Raw genomic sequence first — 15,702 nt, forward strand, 5'->3', positions numbered from 1 at the left:
TAAAGGATTCACTTTACATTTCTTAAATGCAAAAATATATATATTTTTTAATTTTAAGCTTTTTAATTCTTTAAAACCAAAATGTATCTCATGAATATATTTATTTACGTATAATATTATGATACATATAATAATAATTAATAACATGATATTTTTAACCAATTAAGATTTTTTTGATATAATTTCCTCCCCTATATTTTAGCTAGCCCCGTGCCTAGAATATAGTAATTTTAAATTACAGCCCATTTTCCAAACTCATCCAAAATTAGATCTAAAGACACATTCTCACATTCGAAAATAAATTAGACTGTACAATGTGTGAAGAGCGTAGTACAAATTGGCCAATGCACTCGGCGAATAATACACGACAGCACTTTGCTCCAGGCTCCAGCCAACGCTGACAAGCTTACTAACTTTCACGAGTTTTCAAACATACATCAAAGAATCTTAGCGCCATTCACTAGCAGCGGTTACATGATGGCCGGAACTCGCCGAACGCATCGGGCCAATGTGTACTGTACTGAACATAATGATGTCATTATTTATATGGAAATGGTAGATGCGTAATAACAAGTTCTACATACCTATGATGCAGGTATTTTAATTCACTAAAAAATTAAATTACTTTCGAGGCCCAAGAGTTTGGGCTTGGCGGTGATGGGTCAGTCATTCCACGATAATTGTAATAGGTACATATTATATATTTTGTTAATTTATAAACAATTATGGAAAATGTGGCAAAATGTGGCTAATTCTGTTGTACACAATCTCCAAACTAAAATGACAAGTCTAAATCTGTTGCTTTCTCTTTCTTTATGCTTCCTGCGGAAAAGGATAGCATAAGATTTAGACTTTTCAATTTAGTTTAGAGATTGTACACAACGGAATTAGCTACAATATCTCAAAATAAATGACAGGTCTAAATCGGTTGCTTTCCCTTTCTTAATACTCGCTCCCTGCGGAAAAGGATAGCATTAGAATTTAGATTAGTTTAGAGATTGTGTATGTACAACAGAATTAGCCACAATAATGGCACCGATTCCGTTGTCTTTCTCTAAACTTTCTTTAGAGTATCTGCATAATTTTTTTAACAATGCTAAAAAGGGACAGACCATGAACTTTACATTTAAAGACTCTAAATTTTAGTGCACGCTATAAATTTAAACAGTAGGCTCGCGACTGTGCGCTAAAATCACGGGTTTTACCATCCAAAAACTAAATTTAAAACTGTCAAACTGCGTCTGTCCTTTTCATATTACATTAGTAAGAAGAGGATGCGAATTTGAATTTAAATTTATATACTCTAAAATTTGGTTGTGCTCAGAATCAGTACTATTGTACATTTAAATATAATCGCCGTTTCAATAAGTGACATATTTTTTGTGATGACTTTATGAAAAAGTTATGATTTTATGAATGAACAATAAATAGAAAATTGTGATGTTACTAAAGAGATGGCAATCGGAGTATGAGGCGGGAGGAGGCGCGCCCCGTACTGAGTTAGTGCGGGTGTGCGGGGCGTCCTCACCCCGATTGCCATCTCCACCTATCGCGCATTGCGTGGTGGTTCATGACGCAACATTACCCGAAGGCCAACGGACCCCTATTACTTAGCCTCCGCCGTCCGTTCGTCTGTCAGCGTACTATTTTTCGTGAACCGTAATAGGTATAGTTGAAATTTTTACAAGAATGTGTATTTTTATTACCGCTATGACAACAAAATTAATAATGAAATTCAAAATGCCCGCGATAAAATTTAAAAAAAATAATGTTATTTCTTGGACGTCGTTGGTACGGAACCCTTCGTGTGCGAATCCGACTCGCACTTGGCAGATTTTTTTAATATTTATTATTAAACGTGAACAATAAAATTTCCGATTGCTTCAAGTGCTCGACTGTGTTGCGGCACCACCACAAAATAAGTCTTTTTGCGTCTAAAGTCAAACTAAAAAAAGTATGACAATAAAAATGATGAAAAAAATAAACGCACAATTTCCGTGGTAAATAATGATATTTAATAAATTATCTTATAAATAGCGGTGTTCGGGAAACATCGGGATACAAAAGTAAGTTTAGTGTTAAGGTTAGTAGTGGCGCGCTCGTGACCATCATGTTGGGTCCAGCGCGGAGCTGAGCGAGCGTAACCTCTCTAAGCCGGACAGCAGCTCCCTGCAACAGAAATGCGAGGTTAACCTACCAGTATCTTCTTATTCTCTTACGCGTCGCCGTGGCAGGCCCCGCACGCGCTGGCGCGCAGATCTGGAGGAATTTGATGGCCTTGGTGCGCTCTGGACGCGTCTGGTCGCTAACAGGGATACCTGGAAGAAAAAGGGGGAGGCCTTTGCCCGCGTTTGGGATGACCTCTGAATTATTAGAGCTAGATATACCTTATCATCAATACTTATAATAAAACTGTAACAGGTCAAATTCTGTACATTGAAGATATTTTGAAATTTTTTTTCGAGGGCACTCTATAATCGATACTGAACCCAAAACTGTAATTTTTTTCATTTTTGTCTGTCTGTCTGTCTATCTGTCTGTCTGTCTGTCTGTCTGTATCACGGCCGCGCATCACGCTGAAACTACTGAATGGATTCCAATGAAACTTGGTACGATTTGAGGTCATACTATGAGGAAGAATATAGGATACTTTTTATCCCGAAATTCGGCATGGTTCCCGTAGGAGAGGTGACGAAAGTTAAAATGTATACTGCGTTTTAATTCATTAACGCGTAGTCCGATTTCATTCATTCTTTTTTTGTTAGAAAGGGGATATTTTAAAGATTGTAGGTACCAAGCAACGACAACAATCCCGAAAAATCAAAGAGTTCCCACGGGATTTTAAAAAACGTAAATCCACGCGGACGAAGTCGCAGGAATCAGCTAGTAAGCAATATTGACCAAAAAACAAAAAAAAAAAAAAGGTACTAATAATTTGAAAAAAATGAACGAAAGTATAAAAATAAAAAAAAGAATTTAAAAATATATATACAAAAAAAAAAAAAAAATTAGAGGTAGGCTTATTTATTTATTTATCGTCTTATTTTACTTTGTGGCTTTCGGAACATACCAGCATCGACACAATGAGGAAGTTTCTAGCCAACGTTCGTATAATGTGTTCACACAACCGTCCGGCGTCGTTGGCGCCTGCGTCGCAATTTTCCCCTTTCACCCGTCGAACCCACCGCGGTTCTGGTTTTTGGAGGATCTTGCAATTTTTTATTTCATTTTTATTTTTATTGAAAAGGTTCGCAAGCGATTTTTACATAAATGATCTTAAATTACATAAAGTTAAATTACATGACGTATGTAAAATCATTTGAAAGCAAACACTACATGCACATTCACACAATTTACATTATTGATCATATAAGTAAAATAATACAAAAAGTAGCTAAAACTTTCCGAAATAGTGAAAACACAAAAAAAATATATAAATACTATAAATCGTATGCTTATGTGAACACATGTATTGAAATACCACTAAATCGGATCCGGCACTTTTTAATATTACCGGACCGATTTGTAGTGGCGAAATCGGATAACAACTTTAGCCGGATCTGTTTTTTCGTCGGATCCTACAATCGTATGCATCGACTGAATTGGAATACTGTTGCCAACTAAATCGGATCTTACGAAAATCAGTAATATACACATGGGGACGCCCCGCACAGACCTAATCAGGTGCGGGATGGCGTGGGTGACGTGCGGGGCGTCCCCCGCCTCATACCCCAATTGCCATCTCGACCTGTCCGCGTACTATAGGTTGCTCAAGATAATTTAAGCAACGGAACCCTCGGTGCGCAAACGACTCGCACTTGGCCGGGTTTTCGAAGTATGTATGTTTAAAAGTGAGTACCTGAGCGATCATTTTTTTTTTTTTTTTTTTTAAATATTCAGATGTATTAATAAATTCAAAAATTGTGTTCTATAAAATAAAATAAAAACCAGAAAATATTGTAAACTTGTTTACTGTGACAATGGCCCCGATTCTCTAGTCTCTCTCTAAACTAAATTTAGAGTATCTGCATCCTTTTCTTTTTACTAATGCTAAAAAAGGAACGGAACATGACTTTCACATTTAAAGACTCTAAATTTTAGTGCACAATACAAATTTAAACAGTAGGTTCGCCGAGTGCGTGCTAAAAACACGGGTTTTACCATCTAAAAATTAAATTTAGGAATGTCAAACTGCTTCTGTCCTTTTCATATTACAATAGTAAGAAGAGGGTGCGAATACTCTAAAATTAGGTTGTGCTTAGAATCGGTGCCTATGAGCAACTATATTATGTACTTATACCTAAAGAAAAAAAAAAGCATGTATCTAATTACACATTTAGAATTGTAATAATATTGTAAATTTGTACCTTTTTCAGTAATAAAAGGCTTATTTATTTACCTGAGCGATGTCTCGGCGACAGTTGTTGCGTGTCGCAAGTCGGTCGCGGCGTTGCTCTGCACGTTGCGCAGCGAGCGCACTTCGTCCTGTGATGCTGCCAACTCCTCCTACGATTCAAATTGGTTCTATATCAATCGGATTAATCTGGTTTTTCTCCTAATGGTCGTGTAAAAAATGCGTATTTTGGGGAAACTATAATATAATATGACGATTAAAAATATTTAAATAAATAAGTATTTACATACAACAAATATTTGTATGTAAATAATAATCATTAATCTGTATTTAATATGACGTAATCTAATTTAATTTTGTTAATTAGTTTTAGGAAATGTATGATAAGTTTATGCATGCTGTGGTTGCCTATAATAAGCTTGTCATTTTGTGAATGTATTTTAAATAGTTAAAATTATTTTTGTGACTGTTTTTGTGAATGACTAAGCTGTTGGTAAACCCAATAAAGAAAAAAAAAAAAAAAAAAAAAATTGTAGTATTTGAGGCCAAAAATTGATTCTTTCAACATCCGAAATATGTCTCAACTTTTCGGACGCATATCGCCTTAAGGCAATTCACTTAGCCACAGCTCTAAAACCACTACAATTTCACCATGTATAGGTGTGTGTTGCGCCAACTTTTACCTATTTGACGTACCTTTAATCTTTTGATTTCATTCCTTAGTTTAGAAACGCTTGTCTCCGCTTCTGTCGCTCTCGCCTGCGAAACAAATACATAATGGGCTGTTGATTAAATAAGTATAATGGCACAGATTCCGTTGTCTTTCTCTAAACTAAATTTAGAGTATCTGCATCCTTTTCTCTTTAACAATGCTAAAAAGGGACAGAACATAAACTTTACATTTAAAGACTTTACACATTTTAATTTTTTTTTCGTGATCTAACCACAAATTCATGGTTTTCAGATTTTTCCCCTTATGTGTGTTCCGTTTTTCCTTTCGAGGCACAGAACCCTAAAAATCAAACTAGTATCTATCAACTAGATCATTAGATACAGAGGCGGAATTAAATGTCGAGAGCGCTCTAGGCAAGCACCTTGTACGCACCCCTCTAACAGCCATATTAAAAATTTTACTACCTAATTTCAAAAGAACGAGGAATCGTCTCATTGCATAGCCGGTGATCATACTATATAATATGTGAACGAGGGAACGACATCACGTCGGTCATTCCAAGCTTATATTACTTAGCAGGGACAATTAGGTAGGCCAGGTGATGGAACTCTACGTGATCGCGCGCGCCCCTTTGTTACCTCGCGCCCCTAGGCACAAGCCTAGTTTGCCTGAGGCATAATCAGATACATATTATATTAAAACCTAGCGAGCCGGCAGTAACTTACGGCCGTGTCCTGGAGGTTGTTCTCGACGCGGTGCGTGGCCGCCTCGAGCTGCCCCGCGTACTCGCGGTCGGCGAGGCGCGCGTCGTGCAGCCGCGCCCGCAAGGCCGCCTCGGAGGCGCGCGCGGCCGCCGCCTCGGCGCGCAGCAGCGAGGCGGCCTCGCGCGCAGAGTTGGCCTCCTCCTCCGCGCGCGAGCGACGACTGCGCTCCGTGAATAACTCCGATCTGGAAAATCAGTTTACTCACATTTTGAAGTTAAGAGTGTTCTCCATGGTTGCTCCGAGTCGAGCGTGAAAGCATGCATAGGTGGTAGGTAGGTAAGGTCTTATAGCACACGTAAGGGGAATCCGAAAACCGAGAATTTGTAGTTACATCACTTTTTTTTTTAATGTGTTCATGAACAATTAATTAGTTTTTAACTTTCTAAGTAAGATTAATATACCAAATGGGGTATCATACGAAAAAGCTTTACTTGTACATTCTAAAACAGACTTTTATTTATTCAATAGTTTTTGATTTATCGTGCAAAATTTTGAAAAAATACGACATGTATTACACATGTTTCTTTTTGGTGTACAATAAAGAATATTAAACTTAAAAAACTAAACTGTAGTACGGAGCCCTCGGTGGGCGAGTTTTGTATACAAGTATATCTAGAACAACAAATAATAGAATAATAGGCATAATACGTCTGTATGAAGAAGCAAGCGTAGGAATGGCAATCATAAGCGCCAAAACTTGTTCCAAAGAAAGAAATGTAAAGCAATACATACATATACTGTAGCTAACCTGGTGCGTTCCAGCTCAGACATAATCTGTTGAAGCTGTTCATCCTGGTGCTCTGGCTCCGGTGACGTCCGGCCAGGGTGTACTGGCAGGAAATCTGGCAGCCTCATTGATTCTGCACCTAGAATAATGACAAAATATTTTGTGATATTCACTAAAAACTATGTTTTAGCATTTAGCATGGCTTTGGAACACTACCATAGGTCTGTCTGCCGTCTCTGTCCTGAAACCTATAGGGTACTCCTTGTTGACCTAGATTTTTATTTATTTTTATGCATAACCGTTTTTGATTTATTAAAGTGCAAAATGTCGACAAAATACGACTGTCGACAGACAACAAAGTGATCCTATAAGGGTTCCTTTTTCCTTTTGAGGTACAGAACCCTAAAAAGTGGCTAGTATAAATAATAACTGATTGCAAACAATAAAATTGTCACGAGTCTAAATTTGTGAGTCCATACATATCATCATTATAACAGTATTCAATAGCTACTATAAATAGTTGTCATATAATTTCTTTAGGCTGGGCACACATTGAGTTGTATGAGAGCATTGTGGGCACTGTGGGTGTGTGTGTGTGAGCGTGTATGTGTGTGCCATTTGCTAAAGTGACAAAATTCATCGCAAATACATGCAGGCAGGCTGTAGATGAAGTGAGAATGTGACCACAAAAAACTTTTTACATGAAACAAAATTATAATACGTTGGTCTAAATGAGTCAGATGATGATGAATTGCTCACGCGATAGTAGCCATTGTGCGGCCAGCCTTACAGTTTATTAGTATGCTCTATGCATTCCATTCTGTCTGAAGGATATTGATGTATATCTTAGCATTTTCTTACTTATTGCATTAAATTCATGCAGAGATCTATAACTACATACAAAATAATATACTTTTGGATTTACTGAAAACTGTTGGGTGGAAAGCATGAAATGAAATCATAGTTTTATTTTATGTAGGAGACAACTTGTGCCATTTATGTCAGGACACTACATCAGTTTAGAAAGCAGCTTATACTGAGAAGAGCCAGCAAGAAGCTCCACTGTTATTCTGTTCAAAGAGCAAAATATGACAATGTGTAGATGTATAATACATAAGTAAAGCAACTAATAATTACACTATGAATAAACGATTATGATTATTACTAGGTACTTTGCCATTAATTAAACAATATTGTAACCCTGTAACCTTGACTTCAGAAAATATGTTGTTTAACTATGTTTAAATTTATGCCCTGGCAAATCTGAGAATATCATCATTAGCTGCTGTGATAGCCTAGTGGTTTGGACGTCCGCCTTCTAATCGGAGGTCGGGGGTTCGATCCCGGGCATGCACCTCTAACTTTTCGGAGTTATGTGCGTTTTAATTAATTAAATAATATCACTTGCTTTAACGGTAAAGGAAAACATCGTGAGGAAACCTGCATGCCTAAGAGTTCTCCATAATGTTCTCAAAGGTGTGTGAAGTCTACCAATCCGCACATGGCCAGCGTGGTAGACTATGGCCACACCCTTCTCTCTGAGAGGAGATCCGTGCTCTGTAGTGAGCCGGCGATGGGTTGATCATGATGATGATGATGAAATCTGAGAAATCTTTTAAAATGATGCTCAAAATATCTATACTCAACCCCACAAAGAATTTCTGCACCTTGCCTTGATATGATAATTAAATCTCTACATAGTATAAAATAAAGTCGCTTCCCGCTGTCTGTATGAAAGTAGATCTTTTAAACTACACAACAGATTTTTATGCAGTTTTCACCAATAGATAGAGTGATTCAAGACGAAGGTTTATAAGTATAGTTTAATTCTCAATAAATTAGAGATCCCTAGGTAAATTGAAATCATATGAATTAGGTCAGAAAAAAATCATCTCATTCGAGAGTTTCCGAGGCGTGCGTTGCCTAAATGGTCAAAGTTACACAAAAACAATGTATTAGTATGGAAGTATGGATTATTAATCACTATTCACTGACACCACATTAGTATCTACATTGCACACATGCGAAGCCGGGGCGGGTCGCTAGTAATTAATATACATAATATACTTAACTTACCATGACAATGGGAAATAAAATTTTAAATACTTATGTATTGTGTATTCACATTAATGTATAATTACTTAAATACTTGATGACATGAAAAAAAATGTGTAAATCAACTTTCAAAAGAATGTTGTAAAAATTTATGCAAAATAAATCATTCACCTACTCAATTTATTCAATATGTTGAGCACCTATTCTATTTCATAAGTAACAAATAGAGAACACTCACTTATCGATTCATTTTATGGCACTGTGCCTAATTCTATTCACAATCTCTAACTACACTAAAATGACAGGTCTAAATGTACAGCTATCCTTTTCATAATGCTCTCAGCAGAAAATGATAGTACTAAGATTGAAACTTGTCAGTTTAGAAGTTGTGTACAACAGAATTAGCCACAATGTATAGATTTATTAACTCACCTGCATTAGGCGGTAAATCCAATGGAAAGCTATTCCTTGGTGACACATTACGTCTATCAGCCGGGTTTACAGACTCTGTCAGATCCAGACTCAAGTGTGCAGGGAGATCCAGGGGCACTGGGCCGGCCGCTTCTGCTCCAGAGGGCAAGTCCAGGGGAATACGACCAGATGGCCCCGATTCGGATGTTGATGCTGCACCCATGTATGCCTCATAGTCATAACCTCGATTATTCCCATATCCGCTTTTATTCCTCCTCCCCAGCGAGGAAGAAGAACCCACATTAAAGTTAGTATTGAAGGTAAAATCAGGTAAATTATCAAGATCAACCGATATTGGGCCATTGGAATTCAGATAAGCTTGCTCAACTAAAATATGATCCTGAACAAAGTCGGGCAAAGATGGCATGCCCAGAGGCTCAGAGGCCAAGTTCGGTCTGTGGGAGAAAGGCTCTGAATTGTCTGTGTACAGATTATGCTTAGAATCAGAATTATCCACTACACTAAACGGTCTAAAAGGTATTTCTACTAAATTAGTCGATGAAGTATCATCGTTTTGTTTCTCTTTGGCTTGGGTCTCGCTGGAGCGGCTCTTTTCGCGCCTCGAATCGTTGTGAATATCTATTTTCGTTGGAGAATGCTGCACTGTACTCGCGTAAACTTTAGGTCGAGCTCCCGTGTTTTCGTACGTAGAATTCCCCGGCAGCGACAGGTCCCGTTTCAGAAAGTGTCGGAACGAAAACGGATTCTCTTCCTTACGCATTGCGCCAGTCGATTCTGCAAAAAGAACGTCTCAACTGAACGTAGCCCTACTTTATATTTTAGGCAACAAAAAACAACTCCGCAAAACACATACTGGAAGACGAGCTTATTGGCTCCGCGGGGCCGGCGTCCCCGTTCTCTTTCACGTCATACTTGGCTTCTGCTATCCCCAGGTCAGGTTTAGCTGCATTTTGTTGAGACGATCCCGCGTTATTCGAATTTTGGGGTGATTTTTTATCCGAAACACCGTCTTCGTCCTCCGCCATGATTAATGAAAATCACAGACCAATAACAGCCAATCCACCAATAACATATAATGACAGTTTAAGAATGCGTACAAAAAGTTAAAGTTTTTGTGATCTGTCAAAAGAGATGCGTTCTAAAGTCAACAACAAAATAATATAACTATCCAAAAAAATCTTTTTGAATATTCATAATTTCTATACCTATTTCTCTTTTTGTAAAACTAATAACAGGTGGCTTTAATTTTATGGAGTAATAGCTTACCAACTACAAGTAACTTATTAAGGTAAGCGCACATTATGGCAGGCCGTAGCGAGTCGAGAACTCTGAATACCTCGCAATAGTAACAACTAAATCAGAGTGATTATAATATTCACGGACTAGATAATATATGAAGTTGCAAATAAATTAGTGTAATTTTCTCTTTTTATTTATACCCACTGCTTCACAATAATCGCTTTTTTAGGGTTCTAATGTTCCTGTGTACCTTCTCCACTTCCTCGGGCACAGATCTTCGTTGTTCTTCTGAGCCCTCGGGCCTCAGAGCAATATTCTCCACAATTTGAAGTTTTCGAGGTTTTTGAAAATAACTACTTATTCCTTCAGTAAGTAGGTAGGTAATGTAAGGCTGTGGGGGGCGTCCCAACTCCTATTGCCATCTCGACCTATCGCGTGTACTATATTTTTTATTTTTTTATCTTAAGGAATGTGCACATTAGTTCTCCAGCTAAAGTACAATCCTGATCATTATATTAATTGGTTTGCTATAGCCTATCTTAAACACAAATGCGCACTAGAAGGACTGTATAACTCTACTACAGCATTTTTGTATATTTAACTACCTACCTAACGTAGAGAAAAGAGGGTATTAACAAAAATAAAACTACATGATTAGGTTTGTGTATTCATAAGGCTTGTTTATTCTTCATAACCGCCAGAATGTGTAGTCATAAATAACAATTGGATATAATATTATGTATTTAAAACAACACAAAATAAATTCGTTTATAATAAATGCGTTACCATCATAAACACTAGAATTAGATTTCTTAATATAAAAATATTTAAATCGGTAGTTCTGACTGAGCATATTTTTAGCTTTTTAAAGCATCACACATTGAATAAATATTACTTACATGTTCTATAAACAATTTTTGTATTATCACGATTGATATAGAAATAAAATATACCGTCTAGATTTTTACATGCACTCTCTATGCGGTATATTGTATTTTTATATTACACATTACGATTACGCTGACTTCTTATTAATTTAATTAAATATTCCTCGAAAGTAGAAATTGCTTAAAGATAAAAATTATATTTTACATTTATTATCTAAAATCGTATATATAGCGAATCGCATGACGCATCTTAACATAAAGTCTACGGCAACAATCAGAACAATTGTATTTTAGAAACAAGATTTAAGTATTGGCTTTACCATGCGTTTCGATGCGACCGTTTGGACGAATATGCGACCTCTCTACACATTACCCATCTATGTAATTCATAAGGGTGCCTTTTCAATGAAGCGGTGCGGAACGGAAAAGTGTTTTCTACCAATCAGTAGGGCGATTGCCTAAAACCTGCATCAATCATTATTACAATCATGCTAGTAGTAGTCTATCTATTGTTATTGGCTAAATTTGTGCAATTCTTGTTGCAACAATGCATTGTAGGCAATAGTGAGCGAGCGTCAACCAATCCGAGGTGATTGCGATCGTGACATTGTAGCTGTCATTCTACGGCAACCCGCAGGGCGATTGTCTAAAACCTGCATCAATCATTATTACAATCTCAATTGTTCTGATTGACTGAATTTGTGCGATTCTTCTTGCAACAATGCATTGTGGCCAATAGTGAGCGAGCATTAACCAATCAGAGATGATTGCGATCGTGACATTGTAGCTGTCAAACAACCGCGGTAGGGCCACGGCAGGCCGATTGCGAATCGACTGCATCTATCATTTAATGACAGCATCAATGTCAAAATATGGTTTTCCTATCACGGTTCGGTGAGACAGTCCATAAAGGATAGATGTGGACAAAAAAATGTTTTGACAGTTCATTTACACTATCGATAAAATTTATTGTATGAAAAATGCTATTGCGGACGCGTTTTGAAGTTTGATGTCATATAAGAACCTCGACAAATGTTACGTCAAATGAGGTTTTCATTGAAACAACTCGAGAGGTGTTTTTATCAGTGACATAAGCTATCCGCAAATCGTTTTACTACTTATATTAATTAAAATAAAGTTATGAAAGGGATTAAAAAAGGCTATAGTAATTCTTCTGCTAGATAAGAAATCAATTATTAATTTTAGAAGCTAGTATAATAGTATAAAAGTATTTTTAGATTAATGTAAGTCTCATAAGTACTTTTAAAAGAATATGTGATGACTCTTTCATTAGTAGGTTTGATGCACAGAGTACATTAAATATAGAGGTATACTAGCACTGAGAAATGAGAATCACAGAGTACTTTTTACACGCACCTATAACTTCTTGGAGAACAGTTATGTGCATTTTAACTAAATAATTAAATATCATTGCTTTAACGGTGATGGAAAACATCGTGTGGAAACCTGCATGCCTGAGAGTTCTCCAAAATGTTATCGAAGGTGTGTGAAGTGAAGTCTACCAATCCGCATTTGGCCAGCATGGTAGACTATGGCCAAAACTCTTCTCACACTCAAGAGAACCGTACTCTATAGTGAGCCAGCGACAAGCTGAACATAATAGTATACCTTTGACTCCTTTGAGAACAATATGGAGAACTCTCAGGCATGCAGATTTCCTCATGATATTTCCTTCACCGCTAAATCAAGTTAAGTATAATTAATTGTTTAAAACGCACATAACTCTTAGAGATGCGTACCTAGAATTGAACCCCCAACCTTCAATTATTCAGAGGTGGACATCCTAACCACTAGGCTCTTCGGGGAACTTGTCCAAAAGTCAAATCATTTTCTGATTTAATTGATTTAGCTTTAGAAATTACTTTGGAATTTAAATTATTTAGGCAAATAAAACAACAGTTTGATGATTTTTTATGTATTCTTTTATTAAAGTAGATTAGATTCTGACATTTTAATTATATCACCATCTGCTTCTTATAAATCTAATCTGGCACCGTTCATTATTTTATTTGTCTCTGCACGGGGTCCAAGAGCTCGAGTTCACAACATATCCCAATCCATATCTTTGTCAGGATGAAGAAATGAATGCAGCACTGTATCACCTTTGCCTGAAAAAAAATTATGATAACTGAGTAAGTGACCACTGACTGTGTTGCTTAATCTATACCACTAGGCACTACCAGCTTCTGTTTAGGTATGACGTTGTCTGCGAAGACTTTAGAATCAGTGTATATGGTATCTTTGTTACTAATTTAGCTAATCCAAATTGTTTCTTTAAATATTTGTGGTGCGAAGGAGTAAGAAACATCCAAACTTTCATATGAAGAGCAACGTTTTAGGCAGCTCTAGATACATAACGAAACATACTCGAGAAAGCACTTGTAGTGTGGAGGTACTTAGGTACTATGAAGTCATAACCACCAGTAGCAATGGACTCAATTTGTATAATAGGTACTTTATGAAACGCTGTTAAAACTCCTCTAACTTTTCGGAGTTTAATACCATTGTAACAACTAAATATCACTTGCTTAGCTGTGAAGGAAAAGGAAGATCGTGAGGAAACCCGCATGAGAGCCTTTACTTGTATTGAATGATAACGTTTGTTAACTTACGAGTTCTAACTTCCAAGCAGCCACAGTCCGTCAATAAGGGTCCCAATACTTAGGCAAATCAGTGCCCAGGCATTTGCGTATAAGTTCAATGAGAAAAACTAAGTCTCCGGAGTCCGAGGAGCAAGCTAAGTTGCAGAATTAATCACAAAAAACAAACGCGTAAACTAAGGAAAAACAACAAAAAATTGTACTTTGTGGTCTGGGGTTCTAAATAGTTACCACAGACTAACTACTTATTTGTAATAAGTAACGTAGCCAAATTTAGAAGACTGTTATGTCCATGTAAATTGCTAGATTACCAAGTGATTACCATAGATATTCGATTTAGTCGGGTTATAAATAGGTCCGTGCTACCAATACGTCATCAAAATGTCGATAATGACCAAATGCGATATAGTGCATTAGTCGTCCGCGATAGCAAATTTATCAACTGTAACGATCACGATTCTTAAGGATATTTCTATTGCGATGTCACATGTCAGTTTACGGCAATCGGCCTGCGCGCTGCAGATCATTGACAGATGACGTGATCTGAAAATAATCACGTCATCTAAAAATAATCGATTGGTCCAAAACACAGACTCCTGTCTGCTTCAGTGGAAACACATCCTAATTCATTATTATTCAATGAAACTCGTGAAAAAGATTGATTTTCAAAAACATTTTTGATAGGTATTCTGTTAACCACATAGATTAGAGTTACAAAGAAAAGCACTAATACAAGATAATATTAAAACAGTTACGCAATTTTAATACAGCGAAATCACAAATCACAATTTGCTATGAAGAGATGCTCGAAAAGTGTTATAAAATAATTTGGCACACATTTGGAAAAGGCAATGCTTTTGATTTTGACATAGTTAAGTATAGGTAGGTACCTACCATCGATGGTAACTACTACTAATAATAATTAATTATGAGAAACGCTATTATTATAATAGAGCATACCAATCGTCGCGCCATAGTCTGCGCTTGCCTTTACGAAAAAGAACAAATGATTATGGATAGATTTGTAATCGTCATTTTTAAATAGTTACGGCCGAAATTAATAATAGGTAATTAATAATCAATCTCTGTCATCAACCGTAATTTGTCGATAAGTTACTTAGCGAAGTTGTTGTTGTTTTTACCACCTACATTGCTAAAGAACCTACCGACAGATTACAGATGAGATTAGGATTGATTAATTATTACAGTGCGACAAGGCTCTCTTGGCACTTGAATGACATTGACAGGGGGGCGCTGTTGGAGAACAAAGGCTTAGAATATTCAAACAAGAACAAAAAAGGGGACACTTGACGACAACGTTAGTTCCGATTTTTGCCACTCGCCAAGATAGCCTTGTCGCACGAAATAAGACTGATTTTCTATACCTGTCAAAACTTAAAACTCCGTTTATTATTACGAACGATAAATCGATCCTCGATTAAATAATTTGTCTTGCTTGATCATGATAATATAGCCGATTTTTGTCATTTGGTAGGTAATCGCAATCAGTCACTTTCGTACTGGAATCAATGTCACAGTCAAATACATTAAATAAATAAAAAAGTTCCAGTAAAATAAATACAATCATCTCCATACAAAAATGATGTAAGTAGGTAGATATTGACTTTGAGATAACAATAATAATAGAATAATGAATTATTAATTAACATAAAAATAACTTGTGATGCACAAGATTATAAGTCCCGCAAATTGCTAATGAGCGTGGCCACCATTTTAGTGACGTCAACACTAGTCTGAAGTTTCGAGCTGATGGTATATTTTTACTTAAATATCAAATGACTTCAAAATGAAGTCATTTCGATGTTAATGAGACATGGTTCCAGAACAATAGCAATTTGCGGGACTTATACAACAACAAAGTTTCAATCAGGATAATTTTTTCAAGGTGACTAAATTTAATTTAGGTCTTATTTTGCAAATAACAAAAAA

The 15,702-nt window shown here is 36.6% G+C and overlaps 1 protein-coding gene across 1 annotated transcript; it reads right to left on the minus strand.

Annotated features, from left to right (window-relative positions):
- Positions 1 to 1,992: 1,992 nt before the first annotated feature.
- On the minus strand, positions 1,993 to 10,069 carry LOC117988363 (uncharacterized). The gene is made up of 7 exons (XM_034975494.2): positions 9,859 to 10,069; positions 9,006 to 9,779; positions 6,540 to 6,657; positions 5,753 to 5,975; positions 5,051 to 5,113; positions 4,400 to 4,506; positions 1,993 to 2,169 (listed from the first exon to the last, which is right to left on the minus strand). Exons 1-7 carry the CDS (start codon positions 10,028 to 10,030, stop codon positions 2,109 to 2,111), a joined length of 1,518 nt encoding a protein of 505 aa, XP_034831385.1. The 5' UTR covers positions 10,031 to 10,069; the 3' UTR covers positions 1,993 to 2,108.
- Positions 10,070 to 15,702: the final 5,633 nt, after the last annotated feature.

This window comes from Maniola hyperantus, chromosome 14 (assembly GCF_902806685.2).
Source record: "Maniola hyperantus chromosome 14, iAphHyp1.2, whole genome shotgun sequence".
Taxonomy (NCBI): Eukaryota; Metazoa; Arthropoda; class Insecta; order Lepidoptera; family Nymphalidae; genus Maniola; species Maniola hyperantus.